At 41.3% G+C, this 14,765-nt stretch overlaps 1 protein-coding gene across 8 annotated transcripts in view; it reads right to left on the reverse strand.

Annotated features, from left to right (window-relative positions):
- The window catches only part of CACNA1A (calcium voltage-gated channel subunit alpha1 A), a 407,588-nt gene that overhangs the window by 249,470 nt on the left and 143,353 nt on the right, over positions 1–14,765 (reverse strand). For all 8 annotated transcript variants that reach the window (XM_077470422.1, XM_077470419.1, XM_077470424.1 and 5 more), the window contains exons 8-11: positions 11,702–11,752; positions 8,030–8,122; positions 3,506–3,715; positions 950–1,062 (exon numbers count right to left, since the gene is read on the reverse strand). In XM_077470422.1, the coding sequence (XP_077326548.1) occupies positions 950–1,062; positions 3,506–3,715; positions 8,030–8,122; positions 11,702–11,752 (467 nt within the window). The remainder of the gene's footprint in view (positions 1–949; positions 1,063–3,505; positions 3,716–8,029; positions 8,123–11,701; positions 11,753–14,765) is intronic.

Genomic DNA, 14,765 nt, shown 5'->3' on the forward strand with positions numbered 1-14,765 from the left:
ATCAGAGTTTTGGCATTTAATTGGCCAGCATTTTAATTTATATTGGCTATTAAAATAAATAAATGCTGAAGTGATGAACGCACCTAGCATTTAGGTGAGTTTATGTGAGTTTGTGTTCTGTGTTTGTTGTGGTCACAATTGCCTCTCCTTAACGCAATGGACACATAGGATAACATTGGGGGATTTTAAGGGCAGAAAAAAACATCTAAACTCGCAAAAACGTGAGTTAAATAGCAGCAGTGTACATGAGCCTTACGAAAAGTAGGAATCGGCAACAAAGTTTGTTAAATTCCCTGCAATGTACATAGATCACGCAAAGGGGAGAGTTATTTTCTCAACAAAAGTGGAGTTACTACTTAAACCCTTCCAACCACCGGACGCCAATATACGTCGGCAGAATGGCACGGGTGGGCAAAAGGGCGTACGGGTACGTCCCCTTTAAGACGCGGCATTGTGGGCGCACACGTGCCCACCTGCCGTGCGCTTCAGGACCGTGGGTCCCGTGGACTTGATGTCTACCAAGTGCCCAAGATCGTGTCACGGAGCAGAAGAACGGGGAGATGCCTTTGTACACAAGGCATTTCCCCGTTTTGCGTAGTGACATGACAGAGATCACGGCTCCCTGTTATCAGGAGCAGTGATCGCTGTCATGTGAGTAGTAGCCCCCCCCCCCCCCCACAGTTAGAATCACTTCCTAGGACACACTTAACACCTTGATCGCCCCCTAGTGTTCAACCCCTTCCCTGCCTGTGTCATTTAAGTTTTTTTTATAAAAAAAAAAAAAATACACACATATGGGTTTAGGAAGTTTATCTAACTAGAATAATTGTTCACATAGAATTAAATGAAGTGACAGTAGTCTCACAACTGCAGAATCAACTTCTTGCTACAAGAACAAAATATATGTCCCATTACTTATCCATTTATGTTTTAATAAACTCATACTTACGGCACAGTCAAAGCAGTTAAACGATGAATGAAAATAAGGCCTGGTTCCAAGACCGTACATTTTTATAAACATTTCGGACATAAAGAGCCCAAGGAAAATGAATTCTGCATAGTCTGTAAGAATAGAGAAAAAAAAATGATCAAATATTTCCACCTCTGCGATTTACACATTTACTGTTTACAATTGAAAGGAAAGTATTTGTCTGTATTATTAATAGCAAGCAGGCCGATTTTGTCTGTCATGATAAATAAGAAAATAAAGGAAGTTGGTTGGTGTGAGTGACACAGACACTTCTCTTTCGGACACTTGAACGCAGTTATTCATATTGTGTGTCAGGGCGAAAGTTTAAATAAAAAAAAAACTTTTCTGTAAATCGCTGTAATACATGAAGATCTTTATCCCTTTAAAATCACTGCAAGTACAGCAACATAATTGCTGATCTGCCAGAAATCCAGTGTGCTCCTAACTTCCCGTTTGAGCTGTGCCTGCTGAACTGAAAACCCAACCAGCTCTGCCTGCTGGACAACAGAACTCCACCTATCCCCCACCCTACCTCTTCTCTGTCCCATTCCTCATGCATACATTCATTTCTTTCCCAGCAAAATGTTGCTGCTGCTGTGATTCCCAGGAGCCTGTCTGTTTGTAGGGAATGGGCTCATGGGATATGTAGCTCTGGGGGAGTACCTATAATATTTATTATTATTATTTAGGGTGCTTATATAGCGCCGTCAATTTACGCAGCGCTTTACATATACATTATACATTCACATCAGTCCCTACCCTCAAGGAGCTTACAGTCTAAGGTCCCTAACATACCTCCCAACTTTTTGAGATGGGAATGAGGGACATCTATCAGTAAAAGTATGCAGGCATAGGACACACCCCCTGTCACGTCCCCTTAAAGGAGAATTGGTTAAACCCACAAGTGCTTTTTTTACCACTACTAGTCCTTTATATTGGCTTTTGTCATTTAGAACTGCAGATGAAAATCAGATAAAACACTTTTTTATGTATGAAACACTTTTTTATGTATGAAAAGTTTATATACAACTATATAGATCAGACCAAAATGAGGGAAAATCGGGGACAGAGGGGCATTGCTTCAAATCAGGGACAGTTGGGAGCTATGCCCTAACTCGGTGGTCATCAACCCTGCCCTCAGGGCCCACTAACAGGCCAGGTTTGCAAGATACCTGAAATACATCACAGGTGATATGATTTGCTGCTGAGTGATTACAGTGTTATTGTTTGCATCTCCCCAAGGTAATACATAAAACCTGACCTGTTAGTGGGCCCTGAGGACAGGGTTGAATATCACTGCCCTAGCTCACATTCATATACTAGGGACAATTTAGACAGAAGCCAATTAACCTACCAGCATGTCTTTGGGGTGTGGGAGGAACCTGGAGTACCCAGAGAAAACCTACGCAGGCACAGGCAGAACATGCAAACTCCAGGCAGGTAGTGTCGTGGTTGGGATTTGAACCAGCGACTCTTTTTTTTTTACTCCTAGGCAAGAGTGCTACCCACTACACCACTGTGCCACCCATATCAATGGTAACCACTTTCTCAGTAGCCGATCCTACATGAATTTTCTAAACCTGGAAATTATATCACATAGTATAAAAAAATATGTTTTTCACCACTAAATAATAATACTGGGACATACTCTATAGGGAGGTGGGGGTGAGGTTAATTTGTTTTTATGGAGGGGGGGTAAGCAAGAACTATATTAACTTCACAAATATGTATATTCCTAGATCTGTTGTAATTCCCTTCCATCTTTTCCATTCCCTGCCACCACCTTCAATTAACATTTCCCTTTCTCTCAATCCCAGTTCTAAAAATAGGCGTGCGCTGGGGGTGTGCCAGGTGTGCCTGAGCACACCCTAATCCCCCCTGGGTCACAGATTCCCCCTGCTGATATTTTACCAAAGCTCCCAAACTGGGCTCCTAAAAAAAAAAAAAAAATAGTAAAAAAAATAAAATAAATCTAATAAAATTGTAAAGAATAATATAAAAGTAAAATTGTAACAAATAATAAAAAAATAAAAAACTGCCGACACTGTCCACTGCCCTACTGTTTTTATATATTTATAAGAGTATGCGTGTGTGTATATATATATATATATATATATATATATATATATATATATATATATATATATATATATATATATATATAGATAGATAGATATAGATTTATATATGCACACAGTATATGTATATATATATATATATATATATATATATATATATATATTACACACAGGTGTGTTTGAGCTTTGGGGTGCACACCCTAATACAATAGGCTGCGCACACATATGGTTCTAAAGTTCTTAAACAGCAGGGGTGCAGATAATAGATACACACATTTATGGCTTCCATAATGCCAACATCCTCACTGGCAAATACAGTTCAGAACACAACATGCATGAACAATTAGTGGAAGGAATGTCTTAAGTCTGTAAAAAAAAAAAAACTGAAAGCTGTTCTCCAAAATGAAAACTGTGTTGTTTTTTAAAGCAAAGACAAAGAAGTAATGCATCAACTCACAGAGAAAATTAGTTAGCTGTTCAGGCTGGCCGTAGTGCACAATCGCCACGCACAGCGTGTTTAGAGCTACGAGGCCTAAAACCACCCAGTAAAAAGCCTGAGTCTTCACCATACGTCGAATGTAGAAACGTAGGCGCCTTTCCTTTTTGTGTAAGTATGAAGCGTTTTCCAACTTGGCACTTTTAATACTGGCACGGGCAAAAGGGGAGCCTGTGGGTAGAGAGAGAAGACATTTAGAAAATGTGAAGGAATTCATAACTGTAACCATCGGCTTAAAGTGAACCTGACGGGACCTAAAAATGATCTAAACTTTCAATACCTGTTTTTTTTTTCATATTAATTCCTGTTTCACTGTGGGGACCCCAGACTACTTAGTCTAGGCTGTAAAAAAAAAGCCAGAACTTCTTTCCAAGTCCAAATTTAGCTCCAACCACCTTCATTGTCATTCATCTTTTAAATGCAAGAGCCTCTATTGTACACTGACATTGAATGAAAATTGGTGGGATTAAGCACCAGGAGGGTGTGGACCACATCCTGGACTTGGCTAAAGAAAGAGAGCTAGGTCTAGGATTGGAAGGTCCACACAGGGACATGTTAATTTATTTGAAGACTGATACAAGTGCTTCTTGGTAGAATAAGGTGTCCAAACTACAGCTGCATTGGTAGCCTAAGCACTTTTAATGCCGTATACACACGACCGGACTTTCCGGCAGACTAGGTCCAACGGAATCAGTCTGTCGGACAATACGATCATGTGTGGGCTAATCCGATCATTTTTCATTTAAAAAAATCAGACGGACCTAAAAATAGAACATGTTTCAAAATATGGCGCAAGGGAAGCTATTGGCTACTGGCTATTGAATTTCCCTTTTTAGTCCCGTCTTGAGTCATCACGTTCAAAACAAACAGACTTTCAAACAGACTTAGCCCTTGTACACACGGACGGAGATTCCGACGGACCAAATTTTCCAACTTGCTGGAAATATTTTCCGTCAAAATGCTCCGATGGGACATACTCCGATCATGTGTAGAGAATTCCGATCGGACAAAGTGCCACGCATGCTCAGATCAAATTCCTACATCAAAGCTATTGGCTACTAGCCTGAACGTATTCCCATCGTAACGAAATTACGTCATCACGTTCTGAAAGATCGGATTTTCCGACAACTTTGTCCGACCGTGTGTATGCAACAGTTTCGGACAAGATCCGACGGACAAAATCCGACGGACAAAATCCGACGGTGTGAACAAGGGCTAAATCAGTTCGTGTGGAAAGTCCATCAGAACTCCACCGAAAGTCAGTTGGGAAGACCGTCGGACCTAGTCTGCCGGAAAGTCCGGTCGTGTGTACGCAGGATTAGGGAAACTCAGGTTCACTTTAAAGCATCACTCTACTTTAAGATAAGTTGATATTGTAGGACATGGTAGTCAATTCACTTTCCTCACGGTGAAGGTGCATTTTGCTCTCCCTGCACCCCCCCCCCCATTTTCTGGTCAAAGATAAAATAGCGTATAGCCCCTATTATGTGATAGCATATATGTGACAAGCAAGATCTCTTTATGAGACATCCAGGGTCTATTAGTCCTACACTCCTTTTCCTGCCCATGAGTCTTTGAGCTCCCACCACCCTTCCTACCGACACCTGCCATGACCGCACCGGGTCCACAGGTGAGACAGCGGAGCCTGGTGAACATGGCCGGGAGTCGCATGGGGTGGGGAAGGAACATTGCGGTGCTCGAGGAAGTGATCATCAGCTTCACAGCTGCTTATATCACTTCCACATTGAAAGCCAAGAGTCAGATTGTTAAAAGCACATGTCTGCAGCATGGCGAATATCTGAATCCATTGCAAGTATCTGGGAAATCAGATTTTATTGCACCCCCCCCCCCCACCACCCCAATCCTGGCACCCTAATGCGGTTGCCTAAGCTGCACTTATGGTTGCACGCCCTGACTTTCCTAGAATTAAATATCTGTCTATTAGACATCTAAAGGCTGGGCCTCTGTGCCCAACTGAATTTACAATTTGCTTATAATGGTTTTTACTAATTGCTACAATTATTTTATTTTTAAACTCATTTTTACAGCATCATCAACATTGAAATTCACATGGTTTTAGTACATAGAGCCACATCAACCTCTACAACAAGGAGGTATTAAAGTGAGTGTAAAGACTAAAGTTTTTTTTTTTTATCTTAATGCGCCCTCTGAATTAAGGAAAAAAACCTTCTATTGTCAGCTCCCCCTCTGCCCACCCAAATACTTACCTGAGCCCATTTGCGATCCAGCACTGTGCCCGAGAGCAGCATCACTGCTCTCTGTCTCTATCTCTTCACTGGAGTCAGTGAGGGCCTTTAGCTCCTGCTGCTGTAAATCAAATCCAGTGATGAGGGAGCAGGGGGCGGAGCCGAGACCCACGAGTGACTTCCTGTGGCAACACAGAGAGAAGAGGAGGAGCCCACAGTGCTGACGGGGGCCCAAGAAGAGACGGACTGGGGCTGCTCTGTACAAAACCATTGTACAGAGCAGATATTGTTTGTTATGTATTGTTTTTTTTTTTTTAAATGATAATTACTTTAAAATCACTTTATGTTTACAAAAGTTTTATTTGACAGTTAGAATATACAAATATAATGCAAAATATAGAGTTTCAAAATGAACATAGAAAAAAAAAACAGTACAGTTTGGAATTTAAATGGAAAGCGAATGGTACAGTTCTTAAATGAAGTAGATATGGTGATGCAGGTGAGAGATTTGCGGATCGATGATAGATATCTAGAGAGGATGTTCAGAATACCTGTGTTAACCCACAATAGGAAATATTAAAGTGGATTAATAATACGTAATTAGGGTATGGACCAGTATTTCCATTTATTGTTAAAGATATATATGCTATCATGTAGAGTGTGAATGAATGAATGAATGAAATACTTGTATAGCGCACAATGTGAACTGAATCGCCTCTAGGCGCTGTGGCGAGCTTTGATCATCTGCTAAAAGAGGAAGGTCTTGAGTTTTTTCCTAAAAGCCAGGTGATTTTCTTCCTGGCGGATGTTGATTGGTAGAGCATTCCATAGCCGAGGCCCTTGGACAGCGAATCTCCGATCACCCTTGGATTTATACCGGGCTTTGGGCACGAGGAGGAGGTTTTTGTTGGCTGATCGAAGACTGCGGTTTGGTGTGTAATGATTTATTTTCTCCATTAGGTATTGCGGAGCTTCTCTATGCACGCATTTGTGGGTGAGGCAAAGGGTCTTGAACATGATCCGATTTTTTACGGTTAGCCAATGTAAGCTCCTCAGTGAAGGAGAGATGGATTCCCAGGGTTTTTTTCCTGTTATCAGCCTTGCCGCCGTGTTTTGGATCAGTTGTAATCGCACAAGTTGATATTGTGGTAATCCTATGTAAAGCGAGTTTGCGTAGTCCAGTCGTGAATTAATGATTGTTCCAACTACCACTGCTTTGTCATTCTTTGGGATAAAAGGGATGAGTCTGTGAAGCATGCGCAGCAGATGGTGAGATCCACTGACTACTGCTCCTATTTGCGCATCCATTGACATTTGTGCATCTAAAATAACCCCGAGACTCTTCGCTTTGATCTTTGGGGAGTGTGATAGATCCTTTCTGAGATTTTAAGCATCTCCATCCGATTCAAAACCTGCAGCCATGATAGAGAATTAGTTCTCCAATTGAGTGCTATCATCCATTGGATCGAGCTAATTAATGAATGAAGTAGTCTAGTGCAGTGTATTGGAGTGTTTGGAGCATTGGCATATAAAATACATATTTGTGGTGTAAGGGAGAATTTGTGTTTGGAGGATAATTCCAATCTGGCAGTAGCTGCTTGCCAGATGGGTTTGAGATGGCTGCAGCTCCAAAAGATGTGTGTATATGTGCTTTGTTCTTTGCATCCTCTAAAGCAGTCAGGGGATGCTTCAGGGTAAAAGGAGTGAATTTTGGTAGGAGTCATATACCATCTTGAAAATAGCTTGAGAGGGGTTTTTTAAAATCACTTTAATTGGATGTTCCTAGCAAAGCAGTGCACATACAGAGGAAACTGCTTAAGAATGAAGCTAGTGGGTCCACTAATATGTTTTTGATTTGAATCAGGAAGCCCAACAAACGAGTGAACAGCATTCAAACTCCATGCAGGTTGTCCCCAATGGGAAGTTGACCAAGTTTTATAAGGTACAGCAAGCTTTTTTTAAGAAAAAAAGATTATCAGCATGTCTTTGGAAATGAAAGGACTACTTGAATATAGGTATTATGTACAGTATATTCAGCAGCTACTGGTAAGTATACATAGGCTGTAAAGCCCCATACACACTATCAGTTTTTTGCTTCAGGTTTACCAAAACCATGTAGTGCAAGGGCCTGCCTGATTGCATACAAATTGGAACTCCTAAGGTTTGACCTCATATTATATGGTTTTGGTAAATCTGAAGGAAAAACTGATAGAGTGTATGGGGCTTTAGTGTTTGAATAACTCATAGTGATGCAGTGAGCTGGAGAACAGATACATACCCACTGAAGAGATATCTCCTATGACCTCCTCTCCCTCATCAGCATTCAGCAGCTCCAGTTTGTTTTTCTTGATTGTGGGTCTTCGCAGGGCCCCTGTACAGATAAGAAGAAGGGATTTGTTTAAGGATAGAGTGGCTGAAATTTGCACTGTACAAAAAAAAAAGATTTATAAAAAAATAAAAATAAAAACAGCAAAAACCCTGGAAGTGTTGCCAACACCAATCAATGTAATTCCAGATAAAATATTTGTTTAGAGCAAAAACAATAACAAACAAAATCTTGCTTTTGCAATGGGCAGCAACACACAATTCTTACAAATAAGGCCTTATATATCACATTTGGCCATAAAAAGCAATATTTACAATGAGGAATGGGTGAGCCTTAGGGCTGGTTCACACTGCGGGCGATGCGAGGCGACACGACTTGCCTCGCCGCAATCTGACAAGTCGCCCCCGTTCTGTACAATGGAACCGTTCTGAGAGGAGCGACTCGAGTCGCTCCGACTCACAAAAAAGGTTCCTGTACTACTTCTGGGCGACCTCGGGGGGCGACTTGCATTGACTTCTATACAGAAGTCATTTGCAAATCGCGGCGAGGCAAGTCGGTGTCGCCTCGCATCGCCCGCAGTGTGAACCGGCCCTTAGCAAAGGAGATGTGGTTTGGTGAAAATAAGGTGGTTTTAGAGGGACATTGGACAGACTTACGGTATTTGATTAAATAGCACCTACCCTTTGGGAAATACCTATTCATCAATAAATCAATGTTACCTATGATGTCTAAAATAATAATCTGCTGACATTACTGTGCAGTTTCAGATGGAACTGGCTGCAGTCACATAACATCATGACTAAAGACTGGGAAAGCAGACACCTAAGGATGGCTGCACATACTTTCAGGTACCATGCAGAGCATTTAAAGCGGTTGTATACCCGCACAGAAAAAAACAAAAAAAAAACTGTAAGGCAAAGGCATAATGAGCTAGAATGCACCGCATACTAGCTCATTATGAAATACTTAACTTAGAACGAGGCATCGGCATCCACCGGACCTTCACAGCACATGCGCCGCTGACATCAGCGGCTGCATGCAAAGTGAATATATGATATTCATTTTACCTACAGGTAAGCTTTATTATAGGCTTATCTGTAGGTAAAAATTTTAAAAAGGGTATACAACCACTTTAAAGGAGTTGTAAAAGCAGAAAGTATTTTTTTTGTATCTTAATACACTCTATGCATTAAGATAAAAAGCCTTCTGTGTTCAGCAGCCTCCCTCAGCCCCCCTAATACTTACCTGAGGTCCCTTTCTGTCCAGCGTTGTCCACGAGTGTCTCAGGCGTCTGAGATTCTCCAGCTTGATTAGCTGAGAAAAAGCAGCGCTGCCGCTGCTGTCAATCAAAGTCAGCTAGCCCATCAGGAGAGAGAGGGGGCGGGGCCAGGTCGGGGCTTCATGTCTGAGCAGACACATGGCTCGAGTGCCCCCATAGCAAGGTGCTTGCTGTCGGGGCACTCAACAGGAGTGAGGGGCCAGAAGCACTGGAGAGAGACCTGAGAAGAGGAAGATCAGAGTTGCTCTGTGCAAATCCACTGCAACAGAGCAAGTGAGTATAACATGTTTGTTATTTTTATAGGAAAAATAACAAGTCTTCACAATCACTTTAAGGGGTCTTAAAATCCTGGACCCTCTGGTCCTCATATCTTTGCCTTCAGCTCCTGAAGTCAAGCTCAGGCCTGTACCATTCCATTTGTATAGTGACCTCAGTCTGAAAATGATAGAACAAAAGTTACATGCAAATATTTGCCTTAAAATGTATCACCTACAGAGGAAACAGCCATTCTATAGGCCAAATTAGTTGGTTAACCTATCTTCTTGGTAGATAGTAGTGAGAGCATTACTACTATGATGATGTAGCACCCTTCCAGCGTAGGTTGCTAGGCAAATTTAGCTTTGGTTCCTGTAGCCTGTAGTCAAGGGAGCAGTAGTTGTTTGTCCTGGCCTATTCAGGGTTTCATAGACTGTTTGATCAATGGCATCACTAGGGTTGGTGTCATCTGGTGCGGTAAAACATGGTGTCCCCCCCCCCCCCCCCAATAATTGGTTTCCTATATAACACTGCATATAATGGCAATAGTAGTGCCGTTAACAGCTATCAAGCAACTAGCAAATTTGGACAACAATATCATATGAATATAATAAAACTCAAAGTTTAAACTTTTGGGCTCTGAGCAGGCTAGTCATTTAGCAGGTAGCAGGACAGGGCAGTAGGGCACTGAGCAGGTTAGCACATCTGCATGGCTCTCCCCATCTAGCCTGCCACAGTGCTCTCACAAATCCTGTTGAAGGTTGTATGTGTATTATATAGTGTAAGCTGCTGGTGGTTGTATATTTGCATAGGCCATTCATAGAATGGATAGATGGGAAGATATCCTATTATGAATGCTCAGCAGTCTGGAAAGATCAAATAAAATAGAATGTCTTTAAATACCATTGCATGGCCTCAGAGGTGCCAGGACTGAGAGCTTGAATCGATTTTGCTCAGAGCTGATGCCACAAGGGATCTGGTCCTCAGAGGTGCCATCTGGAGGCAGCTGTCCTAGGGACTTGGAAATAGTGACCTTAAATTGATCTCTGTGACCCTGTGCTGGAAGCTGCACTGGGTACCAGTAGATGTGCATAGGCACAAGGTAACCAGATGTTTAAAGACTTGCCCCATGGTCTTTAGCTGTGAGGCCTTGGATTGTTCACCACTAGCTACTGCTACTACTAGGAGAGACTGTCCACTAATTACTAACTACTGAGCATTTTGATGTACCCCAAGCCAATGTTACCTTTTCCCTGTTGAAATCCTTCAAGTAATAAACTTTAAAAAGTTGATGTTCTTCAAGTAATAAACTTTACAACTCCCCTAGACTGCTTATTGAAGCCAATGTGAATGGACTGTTGCTTTTGTAGACGGGCAGTCTCTGTACTTATTGGGGAAGAACCAGTTAAAATCAGTGGTCCTTATGGGGGTAGGTCTACAATAATGTTGCTAGTTTTTAGTGAACTGATAAGATCCATTATTTAAGTTACCTGTACTGCATAGATCAAACTTTGGGCAAAGGCTTATCGTGACCTTTGCTGCTATTTAGGTTTGGAGAAGTACCTCAGAGACTAATACAGCAAGAGTGCTTTACCTACACCTGTAGAGAATATTGGATATTAGTAAATTGGTAGTGCTGGCCAAGCAATTATTTTGGTCACCCACAAATCCACCACTGTTACTGTTTAATTGGTGCATAGATTGAGTAGTGACCTTCAAAGGAAGCGACCTATAAACAACAATTTTCTATTTGCAAAGATCGGCTCCCCAGCTAACAAAAGACATTAGACAGCAGCTAACTGGGCATACACTACCTGGCCACTTTAATAAAAGATATTTTTTTAAACATACATTTTTACATTAGGTAAATATTTCTTCTTATATGGAGGAGGAATATTCGTTTTGGCTACTCAACTTTGCCCTGAACAGGTCCAGCCATGTCTGTAGACACCTTTTGTAGAGGTTTATGAGTATTTGCAATAGCGGTTTAGCCCCAAACATGACCGTTTACAGGCACTCTTTAAAATACTACATTTAAATATAATATAATATTTATAATTAGGTGCATTTCCCATTCATATCAAAATTACCATCGTATGGAAGTCTTTCAACATCGCTGTCATCTTCTGCCAGAATCACTTCTTCTAGAGTGAAATCCACATAAAAGAAAGAGTGGAAAGAAAAAAGTCATATCACAGGATAAGAGCATTTTTAACACATTATCCTAAGATAACTTTGACATTTTTCCTTTCTTTCTTTTTTTTAAATTCAGAAATAGAAGATTTTATTGAGAAAAAAAACAATAAAACCTTACCAATCCAGAACAGCCCCAGGTCACAGTGTAGCGTACAGACAGATGTTTTCAGCAAAAACACTTGTACAGAAAACAGTAAGCCATTCAGAAAATAACGAATTATACAAATGTATACAATCTCACAATAAGATCAGAGTGTCCAGCCATGGACCACATAACTTCTTGCCAGGGCATCTCCACGGCAGAGAAATTAAACAATCTAGTCTAAGGCTGGATTCACACCTATGCATTTTTAGTGCTTTTTGCATTTTGCAGATTTGCACTACAGAATGTGTTCCATAGGAAACCATGTTAAATGGACTGTAGTGCAAATCTGCAAAATGCAAAAAGCACAAAAAATGCATAGGTGTGAATCCAGCCTTAGTGTTTCACCCATACAGTGGTGTGAAAAAGTGTTTGCCCCCTTCCTCATTTCCTGTTCCTTTGCATGTTTGTCACACTTAAGTGTTTCGGAACATCAAACCAATTTAAACAATAGTCAAGGACAACACAAGTAAACACAAAATGCAATTTGTAAATGAAGGTGTTTATTATTAAAGGTGAAAAAAAATCCAAACCATCATGGCCCTGTGTGAAAAAGTGATTGCCCCCCTTGTTAAAACATACTATAACTGTGGTTGTCCACACCTGAGTTCAATTTCTCTAGCCACACCCAGGCCTGATTATTGCCACACCTGTTCACAATCAAGGCATCACTTAAATAGGAGCTGCTTGACACAGTAAGGTCCACCAGAAGATCCTTAAAAGCTACACATCATGCCGAGACCCAAAGAAATTCAGGAACAATTGAGAAAGAAAGTAATTGAGATCTATCAGTCTGGAAAGGGTTATAAAGCCATTTCCAAAGCTTTGGGAATCCAGCGAACCACAGTGAGAGCCATTATCCACAAATGGCGAAGACATGGAACAGTGGTGAACCTTCCCAGGAGTGGCCGGCCGCCCAAAATTACCCCAAGAGCGCAGCGACGACTCATCCAAGAGGTCACAAAAGACCCCACAACAACGTCCAAGGAACTGCAGGCCTCACTTGCCTCAGTTAAGGTCAGCGTTTATGCCTCCACCATCAGGAAAAGACTGGGCAAAAATGGCCTGCATGGCAGAGTTCCAAGGAGAAAACCACTGCTGAGCAAAAAGAACATCAAAGCTCGTCTCAATTTCTCCACAACACATCTTGATGATCCCCAAGACTTTTGGGACAACATTCTGTGGACCGATGAGACAAAAGTGGAACTCTTTGGAAGGTGTGTGTCCAAGTATATCTGGCGTAGAAGGAACACTGCATTTCATAAAAAGAACATTATACCAACAGTAAAATATGGTGGTGGTAGTGTGATGGTCTGGGGCTGTTTTGCTGCTTCAGGACCTGGAAGACTTGCCGTGATAAAAGGAACTATGAATTCTGTTGTCTACCAAGAGATCCTGAAGGAGAATGTCCGACCATCTGTTCGTGTACTCAAGCTGAAACGAACTTGGGTTCTGCAGCAGGACAATGATCCTAAACACACCAGCAAGTCCACCACCGAATGGCTGAAGAAAAACAAAATGAAGACTTTGGAGTGGCCTAGCCAAAGTCCTGACCTGAATCCTATTGAGATGTTGTGGTATGACCTTAAAAAGGCCGTTCATGCTCGAAAACCCTCTAATGTAACTGAATTAGGACAATTCTGCAAAGATGAGTGGGCCAAAATTCCTCCAGGACGCTGTAAAAGCCTCATTGCACGTTATCGCAAACGCTTGGTTGCAGTTGTTGCTGCTAAGGGTGGCCCAACCAGTTATTAGGTTTAGGGGGCAATCACTTTTTCACACAGGGCCATGATGGTTTGGATTTTTTTTCACCTTTAATAATAAACACCTTCATTTACAAATTGCATTTTGTGTTTACTTGTGTTGTCCTTGAATATTGTTTAAATTGGTTTGATGTTCCGAAACACTTAAGTGTGACAAACATGCAAAGGAACAGGAAATGAGGAAGGGGGCAAACACTTTTTCACACCACTGTATTTTTAACCCATTCAGCATGGATGGGTGGGTCAGGGGACGTACAGTGAGGGACAAAAAGTATTTGGTCCCCCTGCTGATTTTGTACGTTTGCCCACTGACAAAGAAATCACCAGTCTATCATTTAAATGATAGGTTTATTTTACCAGTGAGAGCCAGCTTTTCAACATCTCAGGAAGGATTTTGTCCCACTTCTCTTTGCAGATCCTCTCTAAGTCATTAAGGTTTCAAATATATAGACAGAAAAACCGGCGCTGGAGTGATAAGCAAAACAAAATATATGCACAACAAAAAGAAAAATGTGAAATTAAAAAACTAATTTGCAGCTGCTGTAAAAAAAAAAGTGGTAAAACTTCAAAAAATGCTTTACCAATAAAAACAGCGATAGCAATGGTGACAAAATAAATATATAAAAATACCCAACAAGTGAAAATACCCAAAAAAGTTAAGCATAAACTCATTTCAGTGACCACAAAAAATGACTATCATCATAATTGTGCCCAAAATGTCATCATAAATGTGTCCAAAAAATATATAATGTATACAAATAATGGTGCATACAAAAATTGCTATTGATATAGTGTCCAGCATACAATAACGTGTAAACAATGTGTACCTATTGCCTTTTGGACTATCTCTATACCAGGGGTGCCCAACCTTTTGAAGAGCGAGGGCCATTGAAGCAACTTGGTAACCAGTCGCGGGCCAAAATAAGTGTAATGGGCGGATGACAGATCTGTATCTACGCTGCATATGCAGAACGGATATGGACACAGCCCATGCTACTCTATGGGCCCTCCAATTCAATCTGATGGAAGGGACGGTTCCCCTTCCTCCTTTTT

This window comes from Lithobates pipiens, unplaced genomic scaffold, assembly GCF_037356315.1.
Source record: "Lithobates pipiens isolate NorthernLeopardFrog02 unplaced genomic scaffold, aLitPip1_a1.2 Scaffold_8, whole genome shotgun sequence".
NCBI classification, from domain to species: Eukaryota; Metazoa; Chordata; class Amphibia; order Anura; family Ranidae; genus Lithobates; species Lithobates pipiens.